At 38.3% G+C, this 24159-nt stretch overlaps 1 protein-coding gene across 3 annotated transcripts in view; it reads left to right on the forward strand.

Annotated features, from left to right (window-relative positions):
- Positions 1-24159, forward strand: part of LOC114660012 (protein Wnt-8-like) — a 53359-nt gene that overhangs the window by 13853 nt on the left and 15347 nt on the right. Inside the window, exons 2-7 of one of the 3 annotated variants that reach the window (XM_051934224.1) lie at positions 6793-6913; positions 7004-7037; positions 7306-7444; positions 7999-8124; positions 10097-10239; positions 12756-13232. In XM_051934224.1, coding sequence (XP_051790184.1) covers positions 6846-6913; positions 7004-7037; positions 7306-7444; positions 7999-8124; positions 10097-10239; positions 12756-13232 — 987 coding nt within the window. In that variant the 5' untranslated portion in view covers positions 6793-6845. Of the gene's footprint in view, positions 1-6792; positions 6914-7003; positions 7038-7305; positions 7445-7998; positions 8125-10096; positions 10240-12755; positions 14222-21856; positions 21925-22028; positions 22063-22234; positions 22374-23383; positions 23510-24159 lie in introns of those variants that run through there. The other 2 variants (XM_028812543.2, XM_028814519.2) reach the window with 2 other exon arrangements.

Genomic DNA, 24159 nt, shown 5'->3' on the forward strand with positions numbered 1-24159 from the left:
CACTTTAGCGCCTTTATTATCAAAGAGTTGTGAAAGAATCACAAACACAAAGCTAAAGATTGGGGGTACCTGCCCTGTATACTTGGAAAGAAGCAAGCAAAATATGAATATATAATGTCTCGTCAGATGAAGTTCAAAACAAAACTAATCACAATGAGATAAGATGGAGGTTAAATAGAGTCGGGATGGGAAGAGAGGTCAGGAGAGCTGGGACCGGAAGTGATGTCATCAGGCGGGATTTCCTTCTGTAGGTCTGCAGAGGAGGAAAGAGAGGAAATGTTAGCAACAGCGCCAACCCCTGGTCTGACAGAAAATTAAGTTATTTAAGCCCATAAACTGTCTCCCATCCACACATGTCTTATTCAAGTATTTACACAATTTCATTTTAGGTTTAGATATAGATTATACTTTATCTGTCCTCAAGGGGAAATTAAAAATTTTACCAAAGTTAAAAAAAAAAAAATCAAACAATTACAATAAAAGCAATAACAAATTAAAAAACACACATAAGAGCTTCAGCTGGCTTTATTGGGGCCTGCTGCTGCTTCTACCATCAATAACAGGCTTGTGGGTGGCAGTAAGATATGATCAGATCTGCCAGATTGTGTCACAGGTTTGCATTTAAAATCCTTAACATTTGAACAGAGCAGGTCCAGCTGGTAGTGTCCATCATTGGATGATCCTGACAGATTTTTGTTTTCTTGTTTGAAGTCGCCAGAAGTCAGAATGATTCATCATTAACATAATAGTAAATACTGCTGGATCTAAGCCATTTAGAGCCCTAAGCAGGGTAGTCAGACATCTGTATTATTAGACTCTGGTGAACTGAGGTGGGGGGGGGTGCCCCTCTGTATCAGGAGTGGACGCCGCTTTAGTAACAGAAACGACATTTTATATTGTGTTGTAGAAAAGGCACTATATAGGTGCCTGACCCGGCACAGAATGACACAGAGGCACGTTATAAACCAAGGACTTTTTATTTTCTTCTTCACCCATGGGCGCATGTCTTCCCCGTGACCCACAGGCAATACACAGTCCCACAAGCACACTTCTCCACACAACAACAACAGCAGCAGCAGCACTCTTTTCTCCTCTCTCACCACTCCTCGCAAGCGTAGTCCTCCTCCTCCCGACCTTGGCTCTGTGAGTGGTGGTGGCTGGCCCTTTTTATACCCCACCCGGAAGCATTCCAGGTGCTTGATCACATGGTCCCAATTGCATTTCCGGGTGGGGCTGAAGATTCGACCAGCCATGCTGCAGACTCCATGCAGCTCCCCCTAGCGGCCATCCGAGCCCCCAACCAGGCTGTGGAGGACTCCATCTCCCATGGAGCCATGCGCCAGGTTGGGGAATCATCGTCCACCAGGGAGGCTGCCACCAAACGTCCCAGGGGAGGTATTGAAGTGTCCATGGCTGCTCCACTGGAACAGATGCAGCAGGGGCGTCCCTGCCGGGCATGGGACCCGGCTGTCCTTCACAGTGTATACACCACAGACTTTAAGGAGCATGTGCCCCTTGGTGTGTGGAGCACGTGCAGTTTTACTTTCATACATGGTTCCCAGTGCGTAACAGTGCCCACTCAGTATCCTCAGAGTTTGACAACTGGTGGGGTGAGTCCCCATAGATGTTCAGTAGCACAAATAGCACTCCTTTGTGCATAGATTGTGGACATTAAGGAACATAAGAAATTTCACAAATGAGAGGAACCGTTCAGTCCATCAAGCTCGCTTGTTTAGCCAATAGCTAAGCTCTGTCAATATCTCATCCAGATTCTTCTTAAAGGTTCTCAAGATTTCTGCTCCAACTCCATGTCTCAGGAGTTTGTTCCATTTCACCACAACTCTCTGCATATAGAAGTGCTTCCTGGCTTTAGTATTAAATACACTCCCCCTTAATTTTCACTGACGTCCTCGAGTACGTGATTCACTCTTAAGCTGAAATAATGTTGCTGGATCAACTTTATCAATGCCTTTAAAGATCTCCTCTGCTCGAGACTAAATAGGTTTTATTCTCTGAGTCTGTCACAGTAGAACATGTCCTTAAGTCCTGGGACACACTTGGTTACTCTCCTCTGCACAGCTTAAAGTGCTGCTATGTCTTTCTTGTACTGTGGTAACCAGAACTACACACAGTTCTCCAGATACGGTCTTAGAAGTACATTATATAGCGTGTACACCTTGCGGCATGCGCAGCTTTACTTTCATAAACCCGTGTCATCAGTGTTCAACAGAATCCAGGAAAGAAGCGCACAGGAAAAAAGCGCACAAGAAATATCTGCACAGAAAAAAGCGCACAGTCATATAAGCGCACAGGAAATAACCGCACACGGAAAAAACACACACGGGGGAAAAAACACACATGGAAGAATACGCATATGGTAAAGTGTGCACGCGGAAAAAAGCACACGGCAGCGACATATAACTATTACAAATATAAAATATACTTCACCTATACTGCTAGAAATATTTTTGTTATAATAAAAAAATAACTGGTTTGCTCTTATACAATTTCTCCGTTCTTCATTTTTATTAAGGAATGGCACTTTGTTGATCGATTCTCATGGCACCACCAAGTACTGTATCTATTCCATGTGTTGTGCGAAAACACAGATATTCAAATCCCTTGTAACCGAGAATTTGCTTGCCTCTCTGATTGGTCGAAAACTCCATCTTGCTTATTCAAAAAAAAAAATGTCGACTTGCCTTCCCTAAAAGTTAGGGAAGATTAAAGAAAACTCTAACTGTGTGGCCTATTTATAGGACGACCTTTACTTACTTTCCGTAATCAAAACTATAAAACCCTAATTTGCCTACCTGTGGAATAAGAAGGTATAATATAAATTCTGAAAACTATTATAAAGAATAATAATTTCCTAGAAATGGTAATTTAGGCACAACAATGAGAGTAATAAAAGGATTAATGACTGTTTTATTTCATGGACCATCCAACAGCCCACTACCCCAATTAGCACAAATTAAAACATACAAGTTTATAAATACGTTTAGTGAACAATTATACAATTTCGTTTATTGCAATGTATAATATACATTTTTTTTCTTCTTTGCATATACGCCTTTGCGGTATGCACATTTTTCCGTGTGCGCATTTATCCACGTGCGTTTTTTCCCATGTGCGCATTTTTCCATGTACGGTTATTTCAGCATGCGCTTATATGACTGTCCGCTTTTTTCTGTGCGGATATTTCCTGTGCGCTTCTTTCTGGTCCCCGTTCAACGACTCTGGGGGGAGTGCCCCTCTGTGTCAGGACTGAGTGCCCCTTCCAGAGCTCAAATGGTGCCCCTTTGTGCATATACTCTTAGACATCATGAAGTGTGTGCCACTTGGTGTGTGGTGGCCACGGTGTAACAGCACCCTCTCAGTATCATAAGAGTTCATCGACTAGGTGGGGAAGGGGGTCCTCGGTGCGAGGAGAATGCTCTCGCCTTAACTTTCATAAATGGCGCCCCTTAGATGGCGTCCAACTAAGTTTCCTGATGGATTGACCAGCTCTGCTGGTAACAGTGAATCAGTTCTGTTGCTGGGACAGATGAATCCTGGCTATGCAGAACTTCAGATATTTCTATTGCAATGTATTCAACATGTGATTTCAATTATCATTTATAAACTACCAATTGGAATAATTTTTGCCCTGCAGTGGGCTGGAGCCCTGCCCGGGGTTTGTTCCTGCCTTGCGCCCTGTGTAGTCTGGGATTGGCTCCAGCAGACCCCCGTGACCCTGTGTTCGGATTCAGCGGGTTGGACAATGACTGACTGACTGTCTGAAATCATTTTTAAGAGGCAGTATGGTGGTGTAGTCACAAACCCTCCAAGCTCCATTGACTTAAATCCCAGACCAGTCATTCTGTTTTGTCACAGTGAGGTTTGTTTGTTCTCCCTTTGTTTGTGTGGACTTTTCCTGTGCTGTTTGTGTTCGGCTCTCTCATGCTGAAGACGTATGTGTTTGGTTAATCTGCAGTATAACTGACTGTGGGTATCTGCCCTATAATGGACTGCCACCCGGCTCAAGGTTAGTTCCTGCCTTTCTCCATAAGTCACTGGGATATTGTACAGTTGCCATACCAGTGATTTCCCCAAAATGGTGGGTTTAGATTAACATGTCACATGAGGTCTGGCTTTTATTTGGGCTTATAGTGTATTTCAAATCTTTCTTTCTAAGATAGCTAAAGGACCTGAAATTATAAAGACTTATAGGATAAGCAACAGGACATGGCTTGATGGTTGTGAGCATTTTCTTAGATGGGTGCCCACTCTGCCATACATGGGTTTTGCTCCTGCTCTAACCTTGGGGCTGCCAGGGTGGGCTCTGACACCCTTTGATCCTGTTGGGACTCAATGTGGATGTGCCTGAAGCTGCTGAGAAGTGTAGGTGTGTATTGGGGGGGGGGGGGAGAGGGGGGGTTTATAGCCAGCACCTAATCCTCAGTGTTCATGATGCAGATGGAATGATACATGTCTTTAAAAAAATACCTCATTTAATTAAATGCTACATTTAAAATTCGATATGGTAGATAGATTGTAATAAATACTGCACAGACCCCAAAGTTTTTTTTGTTTTTTTTTACTTTTTTGTTTTCCCTGCAACTGTGGATTTTAATTACAGAAAAACTTGTGTATATTCACAGAAAAAAGTGTGTATATTCATATAGGACCTATATTTATGTGTGTCTGTGTGTGTGTATGATATATAAATATAGTATCTGTGTTTACACACACACACAGGCACACTGTACATCTCTATGACTGTATGTATGTGCAGCACATATGCATATACAGCGTATGTGTGTGTGTATGTTTTATATGATATAATTATATATAGTTACAGAGATGTACATACATGTATATATTGTATATGCTTGTAAGCATATACACATTTATAGGTATGTACAGTGTATAGAAAGTATATGTGTGTATGTATATTATGTATATTTTATATGTTATATGTATATATAGATAGATACACACATGTACTCGCTATACCTATAAATGTGAATACTGTATGTATATACAGTGTGTGTGTATGTGTGTGTATATATTTATATAAAACACATATACTGTACATGCATACTGTATATGTATATACATACATATACATTCCTTACTTTATTTGTTACTTAATATTGCCTAATCTTATTTTTATACTTTTTTTTATAAACTTTTTATTCTTTATCTTGTAAACTTTGTAGCTACATCATTTGTATGCAAACGTGCTATAGAAATAAATATTGTTGTTGAAAAAACTTTATTTGCTCCTAGGAGATATATCTCTGTGTGTCTGTATGTGTGTGTGTGTATATATATATATATATATATATATATATATATATATATATATATATATATATATATATATATATATATAATATTTTTTTATTTATTTATGTGTATATGTATATATGTATGTATGAGTATATATGTATATACACACACATACTGTATATACATACACAAATATATAGATGTAGACAGTGTATATGTTTGTGTGTGTATACAACCAGCACCTAATATTGAATATCCATGCTACAGTCTGTTAAGCAGATTGAATAACATCTTTTGTTTTTTAAATATACCTGATTTAATCAAATGCTATTTAAATTCTGATATTGTTGGTATGTTTTATTTTATATAAATAATGCAGAGAGACCAAATTGCATTTTCGAACTTTTTAGTTTTCACTGGGACTGCATGTAGACATTTGTTATAAAAAAGTATGCCTAAAACAGTAGTGTGTAAACATGACAATAACAATAGTATAAATGTATGGGGTCTATATACATGTGAGTTTATTTGTGTGTGTGTATATAATATATATATATATATATATATATATATATATATATATATATATATATATATATATATATATATATAATAAATAAATCTGTCATATACATATATATCTGTCATATATATATATATATATATATATATATATATATATATATCTAATCTATATATATATATATATATATATCTATATCTATATCTATATATCTGTGTGTGTGTATATATATATATATATATAATATATATATATATATATATAATAATCTCCTAGGAACAAATACATTTTTGTCAACAACATTTATTTCTATAGCACATTTGCATACAAATGATGTAGCTCAACGTTTACAAGATGAAGAAAGAAAAGATTATAAAAAAAATGTAAAATATCAAAATAAGATTAGACAATTTTAAGTAACAACGAATAATGTAAGGGATGTATATGTGTGTATATACATATACAGTATATGTGTGTATGTATTCATGTAAGTGTATACAGTGTGTGCATTTACAGTACTTGTGTGTATAACATGACTTGAAAATACTCTTCTAGAGCACAGCCTATCCAGTTGTATTATTAGCAACCTAAATCGTTCATTCGTCCTTGTTTTCAGGATTAGCAAACACGTTCTAGTGTTAGTGATACATAATCACTTCTTGCTTGTTTTATGGCATACAATTTGGTTTCAGGCTGCACCACAAAGCCCAAACGAACAGCTTCCTTCATTCATCATTTCTCGCGCTGAAGTGCTGCTCGTTAATTATATTAACTGTCTGTAAACTCCGAGCTTTAATTAATGTCGAGTGTTGTATGTAAACTTCATTGCTCTTTGAATGTTCCTATTAGGCGGTGCCCTTTGTTTTGCTCTCAGCAAGTTGCCCAATGACAAAGCTCCAGTTCGTTTAAAAGGCAGACTCGAGCTTCCCCGTCATCGGGGTCATATAAATTTCACGGACTGCATCCTCACCTCCACACTGTCTTCTCTCCAGTATTTTAACAGCAGTCTACCCAAGGGAAAAGGATAACCACGGGAGTCGCGGCCATGATCCCCTACAAAATCATAACCTCAGTCATTCGGCTCTCTTACTTCATCTGCTTGACTTCGGCATGGTAGGAAATACCAGAGTGCTCAGAAATGTTTGCGGAAAGAAGAGCGTTTTGTTTTTTTCCCATACTAAACTTTTCCACGTTTTTTTTCAGGTCTGTGAATAACTTCCTTATGACAGGACCTAAGGTAAAATCAGACAAAATCTATTTTGCATCCGTTGGAAAGTTTGTGAGATATAAGGCTCCGCAAAACATGCGCAGTAGTTTCAATGCTTTGTATTTTTAACGTGTTTAGAATATTTCTAAAATGAACTGTATAACACCAGTATGACGAGTCAGAGTATGCAAATTAACTGTTAAAATCTAGCAGTAGCACTTGCTTATTCCAAGTTTCTTTCTTTCTTTCTTTCTTTCTTTCTTTCTTTCTTTCTTTCTTTCTTTCTTTCTCTACACAGGCGTTCTTGACTTACTCCAGCAGCGTCCAAGCAGGTGCCGAAAGTGGAATCGAGGAGTGCAAGCATCAGTTCGCATGGGACCGTTGGAACTGTCCGGAGAGCGCCCTTCAGCTGTCAACCCACAACGGACTCAGAAGCGGTAAGTTTACCTAACTTTTTACGAAGTCTTCCGCGCACTTCTTTTACATTTTTCTTCATCACTCTTAAAAAAATGTTTTTTTTAATTGACACTTTATGGTTCTTTACTGGGTTGTGTGATTTCTCATAGATCCGTTGCTTGACCAAGCGCCATTTCATTCTGGAATGGGTTCTTTGCCTATGAAGCTGACTCTTTGTGTTTTTAAAAAACTTCCTAATATGTACATTGTTAATGTATGGTAGGATGCCTATAGGACATTAACAGGTTAAAAAAACCTTAACTTGTTAGCCTTTCAAAAATATTTCAAAAATCTGTCCCGTTCATTCGTGGTCATTTACTGTATGGAGCCTTTTAAGGATCTAAATAAATAAATACCAGGCTCTTTCTAGAACATTCATGTGGATGGCTCTTAATGGAACCAAAAATGGTTCCTCTATGGAATCGTTAAGAAGAGCCACTCTGGTACCTTTTATTTTTAAGAGTCTACAATTTAGTACATGCGTAACTAATACAATCACGAATAACTATTCATCATATCACATATTTTATTTTAGCAACAAAAGAAACCTCATTTGTCCACGCCATCAGCTCGGCTGGTGTGATGTACACTTTAACAAGAAACTGTAGCATGGGAGACATTGACAACTGCGGCTGTGACGACTCAAGAAATGGACAACCTGGTAAGTTCTCTAAATTATAAAGCTTCAATAAAAATATGCAAATGCTCTTGTGTTTTGGAAGTAAATATTCACTTTGTTACCTCAGTGATAAAATGGAATTTGCCTTCGACCCTGGTGATTGGAATTAGACGGGTTCAGAAAAAAGTAATGGATGGAGTTTTCAAATTGAGATACTTAAAGTTGTTAGTTGTGTTGTATTCTACCTTATGTCATTAAGCAGGGCAGGATGTTCGTTAAAAATAGTCTTCCCATGTGCCGGTCTGTCCACCCGAGCATCGTGTTTTGTTTGTCCGCTTTAAGAGTCGTGGTGGGACGCAGTTTATGTTGGCGGCGTAGGTTGCGTTGCAATTCATGTGCACTGAACTTTCGGTCTTGTGTGGACTTTGGCGTAATAAATACGTGCGCTCTTTTCTCCAGTCGTATATTGTGACCTTTATTACGAGAGAGAGCAAGAGTGTGTGAATATGTGTATGTATATATTTTATGTATATGTATATCTGTGTGTGTATGTATATATTTATACACGTATATGTGTATATATAAACATATTTTATTTATATATGTGTGTGTATGTATATGCATATATTTATATACGTATATCTGTGTGGCTGTACTCTCTTAATATATAAACACACACACACACAAATATGTTAGTGTATAACAGAGTACATATCTTTTGACTTACACTGTAAAAAAAATATCCGTAAATGTAACGGTAAAAATACTGAGAGGTGAAAGTAAAATACTTTTTCTCAAAAAAAGGAAAATTACCTTATGTTCTACTGAAAATTACCTGTAAATCTTAACCAATACATTTCATTATTTTTACAGCCAAGTTCTGCAAAAATTGATATTTTTCTACCTTCAAAATATGCCAGGTACCGTTTCTTATACAGTACGGTTACACTGAAACAAATGGCTGTTCATTTTATATAGCGAAGGTAAACAACTCTGTTTCAGCAACATCGAGGTTACGATATTTGCATAAGGAAACGCCCCCTTTTGCCATATTGTTCTGGTGAGCCGCGTGCCCTTTGCGCAGTAGGGGAAAATTTTAAACAAAGTTAGCAGACTTATTTTTCCCTGCGTGCTGAAGGGTTTTTGAGGATATGGAAGCTGATTTATGGTGGGTTGTCTTCGATTAGCTGGCACACACAAAAGCAAACTTTACTTCTCCACCAGACAAAACGCCATAACTTCCTTAAATATTTAATTCTTTTCAATGTATGAAATTAAATAATACAACCTGTTTGTTATTAGTTGTGTTTATTTCACTGATGCAGACTGTGTGCTGGTATTTGATCATTTTCTGAGGGTTGAACGACTAGCATATTTATTACAGTGCGTGTATCGCTCATTTCTATTGTAATGTGTTGTAAACAAAAAAGTTACTGCAAAGTTATACCGCACACTTAAAAATACTCTCGCCTACTTTTTTACGGTAAACCTCTGGCAACGTCAGCTGCCAGTTTTTTTTTTTTACTGTAAATTTAACATATTTTTTTAACAGTTGTATATACCTTTACATTAACATCAATTAATCAGAAATTATTTTTGACAAATTTAGCTAAAGTGTTTCTAGTATAAGCACAACGGCAACTTTGCATGACTTGGTGAATTAAAACAGTTATTGAACAACGCGCTTTAAGTTGATTAGAAAAGCGCTACATAAACGTAATTCATTATTGAATTAATAACTGAAGTTTTATTGTCTCTGTCTGTCTGATTTGCTTTGGCTTCTTTGTGTGTTCCTCTTTTTCTGTTTATTGTTTCTTATTCTTATTAAGAATTTTTTAGTTTTTATATTTATCTTAGTATTTAATTCTTTATATTAATTTGTATCCTGTGTGTTCAGTAATTGTTTATATTCCTTCGAATAGTTCTGAAGCGTTCTGAGCATGGGAAAGGCACTATATAAATAACTTGCATTATTATTACTGTTATTGTAGATAACATGTTTGTGTTTCCCTAGGTGGCAGAGGATGGATCTGGGGAGGATGCAGCGATAATGTGGTCTTCGGAGACAAAATTTCAAAAGAATTCGTGGACGCCCTGGAAACCGGACAGGACTCGAGAGCCGCAGTGAACCTCCATAATAACGAAGCGGGACGATTGGTAAGAAATACACCGTTCACTTTTTTTCTTAACGGAGTCTGGGTTGCATCTTATCTTATCTGGGGGCAACGAAAGATCTACGGGAAGGACAGCGTTTGGCGCTGTGTACACATCAAACTCTGGAAAATAAATACAGTAAATAAATAGATAGATAGAGATGGTTCTTCAGAGCGCTGCCATAGGGGAATCATTTTAGTTCCGGAAAAGTGCCATCTGCATGAATGATCCAGAAATACCCTTTAATAGAAATCCGCAAAAGGGTTCATAAATAACAATAAACTTAGGGTTACTAATTTGTGAAATAGAAATACTTTATTTTAATTCTGATATGGTTGATATAATAATATAGAGCCCGGGTTTCTTTCATGCGGCTGTGGACTTTTGCTGTAAAAATGGATTTAAATTTACAGAACAACTGATATTTCTTTACATTTTAACAATATGCTGAATGCCTTTAGTACTCTGTACATAACACAACACACACACACGCACAATAAATATACACTCTATGCCCTATATGCACCTAAAATATTGTCTGCTGTACACCTTTTAAAAATAAAGATGTCAAAGTGGTTCTTTAGAGGGATGCAACAGAGGAACCATTTCTAGTTCCCAGGACCAAGTTATGAAAAATTGTATGTCATGTGCATTTGTTGTATAACAATATCTATCTATCTATCTATCTATCTATCTATCTATCTATCTATCTATCTATCTATCTATCTATCTATCTATCTATCTATCTATCGCCTTAGTGTAGTCTCTCTATCCATCTATGTTGCAGTGCCTTAGATAGACATCCATGAAATGCACCGTACGAGGGGCGTTCAGGAAGTTTCCACACTTTTATATTTTCGTTGGAAACGGTGAAGGCGGGAGGAGTATTAATTGGTTGTGTCTGAGAGAGTCATGTGACTGGGAAAATTGCAGCGCAAAGGAAGGTGACTGCGTAGAAAAGTGAGGTAATTTGTTCTTGAATTTCTTAATAAATAGAGTTAAAAAATAAAGTGCGGAAACTTTTTGAACGTCCCATATTATATAGTCCCTTTCATAACCATCCTTCGGGAGGAGGGCAATGATTAAATGAAACGAAACGCCTAAAATTGCATTTTAGAGCGCACACAGCAGCCCTTCATTAGGCTACAGTAAAACTAATAATAATTGCAATAAACAGGAATAAAAAATAATAATAAAAACGCTGAAATATATAACCCTAACTTGATCAGACCCGCTTAGTTCAGATCAGGGTCGTGACGTGAGGGCAGGTCATTATATTTAGGTCAATTGAAAAGTGTTATATGTTTAAAAATAATTGAAAACCGTTCCACTTTTTGAACGGAAAGCTCTTGTACATGATGTTAACCTTAAAATCCCTAAAGACAATATTATGATTAAAATACATATTATGACGTCATCCTCACGCAGCGCTCTACATTTTTTTCCCTTCTACCAATTATATTAAATACCCTTTTACAAATAAATGGGGCCAAAGTGGTTCTTCAGAATAATGACAAAAGGTATAATTTTTTTTTGTTTTTTTAAGCAAGTCAAAGGTGTTCTTTCTTTTTAGTCGTTCTGATGTGTATTCAATGTAAAACTATTTACGTATGTATGTATGTATGTATTGAGCATCTGTAAAGCTATCTATCTATCCATCTATCTATCTACATGTTATACAGTGTCTTTCACATCTATCTATTATATAGTGCCTTTCACATCTATCTATCTATCTATCTATCTATCTATCTATCTATCTATCTATCTATCTATCTATCTATCTGTTATATAGTGCCTTTCACATCTATCTATCTATCTATCTATCTATCTATCTATCTATCTGTTATATAGTGCCTTTCACATCTATCTATCTATTTTTCTGTTATATAGTGCCTTTCACATCTATCTATCTATCTATCTATCTATCTATCTATCTATCTATCTATCTTTCTATCTATCTATCTATCTGTTATACAGTGCCTTTCACATCTATCTCTATCTATCTGTTATATAGTGCCTTTCACATCTATCTCTATCTATCTGTTATATAGTGCCTTTCACATCTATCTATCTATCTATCTATCTATCTATCTATCTATCTATCTATCTATCTATCTGTTATATAGTGCCTTTCACATCTATCTATCTATCTATCTATCTATCTGTTATATAGTGCCTTTCACATCTATCTATCTATTTTTCTGTTATATAGTGCCTTTCACATCTATCTATCTATCTATCTATCTATCTATCTATCTATCTTTCTATCTATCTATCTATCTGTTATACAGTGCCTTTCACATCTATCTCTATCTATCTGTTATATAGTGCCTTTCACATCTATCTCTATCTATCTGTTATATAGTGCCTTTCACATCTATCTATCTATCTATCTATCTATCTATCTATCTATCTATCTATCTATCTATCTATCTATCAAAAATCAGTTTAATTATAACCAATTCAATAGTAACCCCATCTGATCAGTTTGTCGTTTCTTACTTTCTATTGATTTTTAGGCTGTGAGGGCGACAATGAAGAGGAGCTGTAAGTGTCACGGCGTCTCTGGCAGCTGCAGCATCCAAACGTGTTGGCACCAACTGCCCGAATTCAGAGACATCGGAAACTACCTGAAGGTGAAGTACGATCAGGCGCAGAAACTGGAGCTGGACAAGAGGAGAGTCCGAGCCGGGAACAACGCGGACAACAGAGGCGCCATTGCGGAAGCCCTGAGCAGCACTGCCCGGACCGAGCTCATCCACCTGGAGGACTCCCCGGACTACTGCGTGAAGAACACGAGTCTGGGGCTGCACGGCACGGAGGGCCGAGAGTGTCTACAAAGCGGCAAAAACCTGTCGCAGTGGGAAAGAAGGAGCTGCAAGAGGCTCTGCCACGAGTGCGGCCTCAAAGTGGAGGAGAGGAGGACAGAAACGGTGAGCAGCTGCAACTGCAAGTTCCACTGGTGCTGCACGGTGAAGTGTGAGCAGTGCACGCAGGTTGTCACCAAGCACTTCTGCTCGAGGAGAGACCGAAACGGGGGTCCGTTCCACAATGCAAAGCGCAAAAACCGGGGACAGAGGAGATAACGTGATAGCGGGTGCTGCTGCTGCCCATCGGTCCCCTTTGCGTGGATTGTTTCGAATGTTCTGCAGGATTTGTCACCTCTTTCTGTGAAAGCACTTAAAATCTTGTAAATAGGTAACTACACTTTCTGTATCGGACACTGTGAGGGTGAAACACCTTTTGCTGTATGTTTTGTCGCACTTTTTACGCAGTGTAACTTTTGAATCACGTTGGGATTTTATTTGATTGTATTTTTTTTTTTTCACCGTCACATTGAGTTTATTGTTTTGCATTTAAAGACACGAAACCTCTGTGGAGTCCACGTATGAGGTGATGGTTCTGACTGTATACCAAAGTCAGCTTGAAATCGTCCCCTTCTTTTTTTAAAGAACAATTTGCTATTATTGACTGGGTGGGCTCCTCTGGTTGGAAGGTCGTAAGTGAGCTTAGAGTTTATGCATTCAATTTTGAATGACAAAAGTGTATTTTATTGTATGAATTAGCAAAACCATTTAACAAGCATTGGCATTTAATCCTAACAACGAGGCCAGGTTTTATAATTATTAAAACGAATTTTACTACCTTTTGGTTTATTATTGGCATAATGTTGAAAGTAAGTGATGTTCCACAGGTGTCATTTTTTAATTGTGTAGAAAGCTTCAGACCTACAAGATTACATTCAGAACAGTGATCTGACTCCATAATGTCAGGATGTTTAAAATTACTTTCTGACTATGCGGTCTCATTAAGGAATTAGTTATAATTTAATGAAATAATCATTTCAGCTTTACATACTGTATGTATGGGTCCATAAGTGTCAGCACTTTAAACAGGAGTTACGTTTACGTTTTTAAAGGACCAAATGGGACAGAACTCTCTTCTTACTACCTTTAAAGGGAATGAATTGTTGTCATTAATTAAATTAATGCATTGTTTCCTATTTAGATATTTTTTTTCTTACTTTCTGGGAATAAAAATAATGCCATTTTTAATTAAACTGTATGAACTTTATTACCATTCTCTTTCATTTTATGTGCCAGCTACATTTATTAGAACATTGAAACAATCTTGACAGGAACAGACCATTCAGCCCAATAAAGCTCACTCTTCCTATCAACTTAATTCTTCTAAAATAAGATCAAGTTGAGCTTTGAAGGTCCCAAAAGTCCAACGCTACTTGGTCACTTATTCCAAAAAATGGTTTCATTTTTGTATCACACAAAATCTGCAACTTGGACAGGGGTGTGTAGACTTTTTACATCCCCTGTACATTTGGGGAAACCTTTTTAAAGCCCAAAGACGCAACTTCACATGCAAAGGACCCTTACAGGAATGAAACCGTCCTTAGTCAAGCCATCGAGCTGAAAGGAAACCACACAACCCAGTAAAGTGCCATTTCGGAGCCTTCATTTTTAAGAGGTGACTTTGCCTGTGTTGTGGTATGCAGTACAAGTTCAGGTTTACGTGATCTCTTGTATCCTGCTAGGTTGCCTGCTATCTATTGAAGTTTTCTGTTTTGCTCACATATTAGGAACAACAAACAGCAACAACACCCATTTATGGCTTGTATAGCCCAAAATCACACAAGAAATGCCCCAAAGGGCTTTATTAGGCCTTGTTTTTTTGACAGTCCCCCAGACTTGACTCCCTATGAAGACAAGAAAAAAAAAACCTTCTTAGGTGGAAAAAAATGGGAGAAATCTCTGGAAGGGCAAGTCAGAGAGAGAGAGAGAGAGAGAGAGACCCCCTCTCCAGGTGGGCTGGGTATGCAATGGGTGTCAAAAAAATGGGGTCAATAAAATAAACAAAACAGAACACAAGTAAAACCTCTTCACAGAGCAAGATGGCCAGTCTGTCATGGCCACCTTACAAATACAACACAACCACACAAACAACAAGGCATAAGGAAAGGACAGATGACACCACTCACTTAACCCTGAACTGTCACATATGAGGATTCAGATTTGTTCAAATACATCAAATACAAAGAGAAAGTAAGAAACAGGGTTGGTGGCGAGATCCTGCCCCAAGTGGAGGAGTTCAAGTATCTCGGGGTCTTGTTCACGAGTGAGGGAAGAATGGAGCGTGAGATCGACAGGCGGATCAGCGCGGTGTCCACAGTAATGCGGGCGCTGCATCGGTCTGTCGTGGTGAAAAAGGAGCTGAGGCGCAAGGTGAAGCTCTCAATTTACCAGTCGATCTATGTTCCTACCTTCACCTACGGTCATGAGCTATGGGTAGTGACCGAAAGAACGAGATCGCGAATACAAGCGGCTGAAATGAGTTTCCTCCGCAGGGTGTCTGGGCTCTCCCTTAAAGATGGGGTGAGAAGCTCAGTCATCTGGGAGGAGCTCAGAGTAGAGCCGCTGCTCTTCCGCATTGAGAGGAGTCAGATGAGGTGGCTTGGGCATCTGATCAGGATGCCTCCTGGACGCCTCCCTGGTGAGGTGTTCCGGGCACGTCCAACCGGGAGGAGGCCCCGGGGAAGATCCAGGACACGTTGGAGGGACTATGTCTCTCAGCTGGCCTGGGAATGCCTTGGGATTCTCCCGGAAGAGCTAGAAGAAGTGGCCGGAGAGAGGGAAGTCTGGGCATCTCTGCTCAAGCTGCTGCCCCCGCGACCCGACCTCGGATAAGTGGAAGAGGATGGATGGATGAACTAAGAAACAAAAATGAAAAACAACATCATCTGTCCAACAGCTAATTGTAGAGCCACGTCAGGATTGCAGTAAAGGAGTCCGAGACAAGCCAGACATAATGAGTGTCCTGGAGACCTCAGTCAATCCAATTGTCTCTGCCCTACTGACCAGGAACATTTTCAGAGCCAAAAAGAACCAATCTCATGTTCAAGAAACCCTTAAATAAAATGCTTCCTTGTCAAGCAATAGTTATTGGAGGACCAACACAAACCAGTAATGTCTGATTACAGAACCATTATTTTTAAAAGTGTGTGCAGTTCTGCTCACCACACTACAAGAAAGACATAGCAGCACCTGAAGCGGTGCAGAGGAGAACAACCAGGTGCATCCTGGGATTAAAGGACATGTCTTACTGTGACAGATGCAGAGAATTAATGCTGGTACAGTCATAGGGAAAAGTTTGGGAACCCCTCTTAATTCTTTGGATTTTTGTTTCAAAGCTTTCAAAGTAGCAACTTCCTTTTAATATCTGACATGCCTTATGGACACAGTAGTATTTCAGCAGTGACATTAAGTTTATTGGATTAACAGAAAATATGCAATATGCATCATCACAAAATTAGACAGGTGCATAAATGTGGGCACCCAACAGAGATATGACATCGATACTTAGTTGAGCCTCCTTTTGCTAATCTAACAGCCTCTAGACGCTGTCCTCCTATAGCCTCTGATGAGTGTCTGATTCTGGATGGAGGTATTGTTGACTATTCTTCATATCAAATCTCTCCAGTTCAGTTCAATTTGATGGACAGCCTGCTTCAAATCATCCCATAGATTTTAAATGATATTCAACTCCGGGGACTGTGAAGGCCATTCCAGAACATTGTACTTCTCCCCCTGCATGAATGCCTTTGTGGATTTCCAACTGTGTTTTGCGTCATTGTCTTGTTGGAATATCCAACCCCTGAGTAACTTCAACTTTGTGACTGATGCTTGAACATTATCCTGAAGAATTTGTTGATATTGGGTTGAATTCATGCGACCCTCGACTTTAACAAGGGCCCCTGTCCCTGAACTAGCCACACAGCACCACAGCATGATGTGACCTCCACCAAATGTGACAGTAGGTAGCAGGTGTTTTTCTTGGAATGCGGTGTTCTTTTTCTGCCATGCAAAGTGCTTTTTGTTATGACCAAATAACTCCATTTTTGTTTCATCAGTCCAAAGCACTTTGTTCCAAAATGAATCTGGCTTGTCTAAATGAGCATTGGCATACAACAAGCGACTCTGTTTGTGGCGAGAGTGCAGAAAGGGCTTCTTTCTCATCACCCTGCCATACAGATGTTTGAATTGTAGAGCGATGTACAGATACACCATCTGCAGCCAGATGTTCTTGCAGGTCTTTGGAGGTGATCTGTGGGTTGTCTGTCACCATTCTCACAATCCTGCTCATATGCCGCTCCTGTATTTGTCTTCATCTGCCAGACCTGCTGGGTTTAACAGCAACTGTGACTTCCATTTCCTGATTCCATTCCTTACAGTTGAAACTGACAGTTTAAACCTCTGAGATGGCTTTTTGTAGCCTTCCCCTAAACCAGGAGACTCAACAATCTTTGTTTTCAGATCTTTGGAGAGTTGCTTTGAGGATCCCATGCTGTCACTCTTCAGAGGAGAGTCAAAGGGAAGGAAGCCCAACTTGTAATTGACCACCTTAAATCCCTTTATATCTCATGATTGGACACACCTGTCTATGAAGTTCAAGGCTTAACGAGCTCATCCAACCAAGTAATCAGCATTGAGCAGTGACAGGCATTCAAATCAGCACAATGACAAAGGGACCCACATTTGTGCACAGCCAGTTTTTCACATTTGGTTTAATTTCATACAACTAAATTCTGCTTCACTAAAAATCTTTGTTCAGAAAACACTGCAGTACTCAGATGTTCCTAGGAAATGAAAGACATACCACTGTTACCTATTTTGTTGAAAGGAGAGTCAATTATTATTCAGGCTGAGAGGGGGTCCCAAACTTTTTCATGTGACTGCAAGTCTCAAGCAGAAGGGAATGCATGGGGACCTCATCGTAGTCTTCAAAGTACTCAACGGCATCGATAAAATGATTCTGGTAGAATGCTTTAAATTTAACAGTGAATCACATACTCAAGGACACCAATGGAAATTAAGGAGACACACATGACTCGGGGAGCCAGAGTCGGAAGGAGGAGCAATGAAGCTTGACCTGATGAGTGAAGTAGGAGAAGGAAAGGGTAAAGAAACAGACTTTTGGTATTGTGCTGTGCTTGTGCTTGGACTGTGTCATACTTGTGAGGAACAGGGAAGGCGTTTAAAGAAGAAAATAAAATCAGGAGTGTACATTGAAGTTGTGTCCCATGTGTGTCTGTGTTGGGTTCAGCTGGCGGTAATATATATATTATTGTGGCCCACCAGACAATATGCTCTGAAAACACACCAGAATGACTATAAAGACAGAATACCTCTGATCTGACACCCCCAGTAAAGTGCTATCCTTGCGTATTGCTATTGGTGGCTCCAGTTGTGTTTCTTGACAATCTTCTGTTAGTCTTAGTGTGTCAGAGAGAAGATGTGTAGCTTTATTCATAATGGCACTGTTTTCACTCTCTCCTCTTAGCTGCTCCCTCCTGGGGGTCGAGAGTGTGTCCCATAACTGATCCTGCCCTTTTAATTAACTTATTGATTTGGTGGTCCTCTTTTGAAGTGATGTTACAAGCCCAGCACACTACACTTTCCATCACAAGATTTGTAGAGATGTGAAGGATGTCATTTAACAAATTAAAGGAACACAGTCACCTAAGGAAGAAGAATCCACTCTGCCCCTTTTTATATAGTTCCTCTGTGTTCCAAGACCAACCCAACTTATCCTGATGTGGACCCCCAAGTATTTGTAGAAGTGGACCACCTTGACATCCACTCAATGAATAGTGTTCAGACATAGAGGATCTTTGGTGCAGTGAAAGTACATATGCAGTTCCTTGGCTGATGTTTGCTGATGTTTTGCTAACCCTAACTCTAATATTGCTGATGTTAACATTCAGACAATTCTCTTTGCACCAAGAAACAAAGTCCTCCCCCTGACTCCTCTTCTTTGTATCATCCTCCATATCAATACATCCCATAAATACAGAATCATCTGAGGAATTCTGGAAGTGACCTGAACTGCTGTTATATTTATAGTCAGAGGTGTGCAGAATGATGAGTAAAGCAGTCAGGCCTGTTCCTTGTGGTATTCCAGTATTGCTCACACTGTCCTTGAGTCTTACAAACTGTGGTCTCCCTAACAGATAGTCCATCATCAGGACACCACAGGCTCATCCATCTGAAGATCTTTGAGTTTACCCCTTAATGGGGATGGATGGATGGTATTGAAGGCCCTGGAGAAATCAAAAAACAGAATCCTCACAGTGCTGCAAGCTTTGTTGGTTGATAATAAGTTTTGTGCAGCAGATAGATAATTGTATCCTCCACTCCAATCTGTGTTTGATTGGCAAACTGCATTGGGTCCAAGTGGTCTACCACAAGAGGACATATACTGTATAGTCCAGGCCTCACAAAGGTCTTCATGATGTGAGACGTCAGTGCTGCTGGTCTGTAGTCATTAGGTGAAGAGGCTCCTGCCTTCTTTGGAACAGGAACAATGTGAGATGTTTTCCACAGCAGTAACACTTTCTAGAGAGTTTGGGACAGACTGAGCAGGTGACAGAGGACACCACAAAGTTGGTCAGCCACAGGCCTAAAGAACTGCTTAGCGTCTCTTCTACAGGAAAGCTGCTGGTGTTCGGACAAAGACTTTATGATACGGATATTTGTCTTAGTCTGCTTGTAGGGATGATTATGTGGTAGTTCTGCTCCCTGATGCTCATTTTTTTATCTTGTTCTCTGTTGCTTTGATGTTTGCACCTTCATTCTGTGTATATTATAACTTGTATTGTAAATCATCTTAGTTAAAGGTATCTGCTTAATTAATTAATTAATTAATTAATAATGTCTTCATTAAGTTTCAGTTTCAGGCAAGTTTCAGCTGGTGATCAAATGCACATTTAAAGCTTCTTCTGAAATAAAATGGAATGTTGCAATCTCAAGAAATGAATAAAGAGAATTGATAAATGTGTGTACACTCTTAAAAATAATGGTTTCATAATGACATTTTACTGGGCTGTATGGTTCCTCGTTGAACTCTTGCTTGACAAAGAATCATTTATATCCTAGAAGGGTTTTTTGCATACGATGTTGATTCCTTGTGCATTAAATGGTTCATAACATGTAGACAAAACAGAACTTTTTAGATGATCTTGGAGGATACAACCAATCCAGAAAATCAGAAATTAGCCTGTTTGTGCAGTTAGCTGGTGTTTCACAAATCTGTTATCATTATGTTACCTGTTAGATAGATAGATAGATAGATAGATAGATAGATAGATAGATAGATAGATAGATAGATAGATAGATAGATAGATAGATAGATAGATATGAAAGGCACTATATAAAAATGATTAAAAAGAAATAAAACTAGATAGATAGATAGATAGATAGATAGATAGATAGATAGATAGATAGATAGATAGATAGATAGATATCAAAGGCACTATATAATAGATAGATACATAGATAGATAGAGATGAAAGGCACTATATAAAAATGATTAAAAAGAAATAAAACTGGATAGATAGATAGATAGATAGATAGATAGATAGATAGATAGATAGATAGATAGATAGATAGATAGATAGATAGATAGATAGATATCAAAGGCACTATATAATAGATAGATACATAGATAGATAGAGATGAAAGGCACTATATAAAAATGATTAAAAAGAAATAAAACTGGATAGATAGATAGATAGATAGATAGATAGATAGATAGATAGATAGATAGATAGATAGATAGATAGATAGATAGATAGGAAAGGCACTATATAATAGATAGATACATAGATAGATAGAGATGAAAGGCACTATATAAAAATGATTAAAAAGAAATAAAAGTAGATAGATAGATAGATAGATAGATAGATAGATAGATAGATAGATAGATAGATAGATAGATAGATAGATAGATCTTTTTATGGAATCACAATAAATTAATATTGTTATATAACAAATGCACATCGAAATGAGTAAAAAGAAAACTAAAATAATATCCAACTTCTGACCTGGCTAAAGATAAGCAGAGCAATATGTAAAGGTTGTGTTCTTGGAAGCTCTTTTGGGAACTAAAACTGGGGCATCGCTCTGAAGGTCTACTCCGGCAGCTTCGTTTATAAGGGTGTATTTAATTCTCCGGATATGCAGAAGCTGACATTTAAAAGGAATGGAATTGTGGAAAGTGTGCGGCGTGAGGATGACGTCATATTATGAATTTTAAAGAGTTTAAGGTGCACAAGTACGACAGATCAGGTGCAGTTTGTCCTTAAAAACGTCAAAACGTTCAACATTTTTCTGCTAGATTCATTCATCCGATTTCTTTTTGGTTTTTTGTTTTCTTTTTTTTTTAATTATTAATCTTACTATAATGGCCCGCCCTCGCGACCCCGAGCTAAAGTACGCGGATTTGAGAAAGTCAGGTTATAAATATGGACGTTTTTGTTATTGCTCCTTTTACCTGTTTATTGTAATGATTATTACATTAACTGTAGCCCAATGAAGTGTTGCTGCGCGCTTTGAAGTCTCATCTTAGGCGTTTCCTTTCCGTAACTCATTGCCCTCTGCCCAATAATCGCGCTTGAGCCAATTCGCAACGAAACGAAAACTTTCTCATGGCTCCTTATGTCGTTGGTATAAATGATCGACAAAACTCTTTTCACTCATTGTTTTGTGCTCTTTAGTCCATCGTGCCGTGACCAGGATTACAATCGCTGAACAAAAGTGGGATTTCTCCAATGGATTACCCTCGTCTTTTAATGTCGTTATTCCTTTGGAGTTGTAGCATCTTCAAATCATCGTCTTGGTACGGATTTTGTATACATATGTATATTTATTTATTAATTTAGGTTAAACGTAATTTTTTTATTCCAACAAATGTATTTACTTGTGTACATCTTTTTAATATAGGTCTGTTAACAACTTCCTAATGAGTGGATCCAAGGTATGACATTTATTTTAAGACCCTTATATTACGTATTTTAAGAGGCATATATATTATATTTACAAGGATATTATGAGCCATGCATTTTAATCTAAACAAAAGAAGAACTTTATTTTAATGTAACAAAGTCTTTAGAGAGTCCTTCTTTAATATTTATCTTGTACACATTTAGGCATATCTTACTTACTCGAGCAGCGTGCAAGTGGGTGCCCAGCTTGGGGTCGAGGAGTGTAAATATCAGTTTGCATGGGATCGCTGGAACTGTCCGGAAAGCGCCCTCCAGTTGTCCACTCACAACGGGCTCCGAAGTGGTAAGATTTGACTTTTAGAACAGCACGTTCCGAATAAAAACGCTCTTGGCAAGCGTTTAAATTGTTGATTTATGAATGTTTTTGTCGTTCTTTTAAAAATACAATGAGGGTTACGCTCTTAGGTGTTTCGAGTGGTTCTTTACAGATGTGCAATAGAGGAAGAGGATTTTATTCCCAAAAGAACTATTCTCAACGATCCTGACCTTTAGTTATTATATGTGTAAAGGATTCCATAAATAACCAGGAATAGATGATGACGGGTTTGTGAAATGTCAATGGGTTTATAATTTTAAAAGAACAGTAAATCAGGTTTTCTTCTGTCTGTCCTGTCCACATAGATAGATAGATAGATAGATAGATAGATAGATAGATAGATAGATAGATAGATAGATAGATAGATAGATAGATAGATAGATAGATAGATAGATAGATAGATAGAAATGCACTATATAAAAGATAAATAGATAGATAGGCATGAAAGGCACTATATCATAGATAGATAGATAGATAGATAGATAGATAGATAGATAGATAGATAGATAGATAGATAGATAGATAGATAGATAGATAGATAGATAGATAGATAGATAGAACTTTATTTGTCCCCATCACACTAAGAACCTTTAAAGTCCGAAATCCACAGAACTAATTGTATGTTCAAAGCGCCCTTCCCAAAATGAAATTGTTCTTTGTCGAGCAATGTAACAACCATAAAGCGCCGAAAAGAACAATTAAAAAACTAGTGTTTTTAAGAGTGCACCCGGATGAGATCTGGGGACAGCACAGGTCAATAAAAGTAACGAACGACAAATAAAAATGAATGTTCTCCTCTGGTTTTTCTTATGTTTCTTATGTTTTATAACAGAATAAAGGTTTCATTATTATTAAAAGAAATAAATGTAATATGAGTTTGAATAATAAAGAAAAACTAGTTCTTATAAATTTGTAAAATAATATAGGTTTTAAAGAATGATATGAAGGTTATACAATGTTTTTCTTTTTTTTATTAGCTACAAGAGAAACGTCTTTCGTCCACGCTATCAGCTCAGCTGGAGTCATGTACATTTTAACCCGAAACTGCAGCATGGGAGATTTCGATAACTGTGGATGTGATGATTCAAGGAATGGACAAACTGGTAATTATAATTTAGTAATAACATCGTTATCGTTCCGTCAGCTGCTTTCGGTAAAAAGAGAAATGTACATATATATGGGTTAAATGGGTTACCTAGGCGGCACGGTGGCGCAGTGGTAGCGCTGCTGCCTCGCAGTAAGGAAACCTGGGGTCGCTTCCCGGGTCCTCCCTGCGTGGAGTTTGTATGTTCTCCCCATGTCTGTCTGGATTTCCTCCCAAAGACATGCAGGTTATGTGCATTGGTGATTCTAAATTGTCTTTGGTGTGTGTGTCCTGCGGTGGGCTGGCGTCCTGCCTTGCGCTCAGTGTTGGCTGGGATTGGATATAGCGGGTTGGATAATGGATGGATGGGTTAACTAATAATTGTAACCGAGCGGTTCTTTTTTTCGCATCCCTTTTCCGCATCGACATCCCGCTACACCGGCAGGTGCCCCTTCTAATTTGTTATGCAGCACTGGTTGATTCAAAACTGCGCTCTAAGATTCCTCAGGCAGACCTTCAAGAGCGAGCACATCCGACCCACCCGGCGGTGTTCACCGACTCCCTTTGTCTTGCCGTGCTTCTCGATCCCTGGGTCTACAGTCCTAAATGAGGGTCACTTGACGCCTTCAATTCTTAGTGGTTCTTTATAGCGATGCCACAGAGGAATCC

The sequence above is a fragment of the Erpetoichthys calabaricus genome, chromosome 11 (assembly GCF_900747795.2).
Source record: "Erpetoichthys calabaricus chromosome 11, fErpCal1.3, whole genome shotgun sequence".
Classification (NCBI taxonomy): Eukaryota; Metazoa; Chordata; class Cladistia; order Polypteriformes; family Polypteridae; genus Erpetoichthys; species Erpetoichthys calabaricus.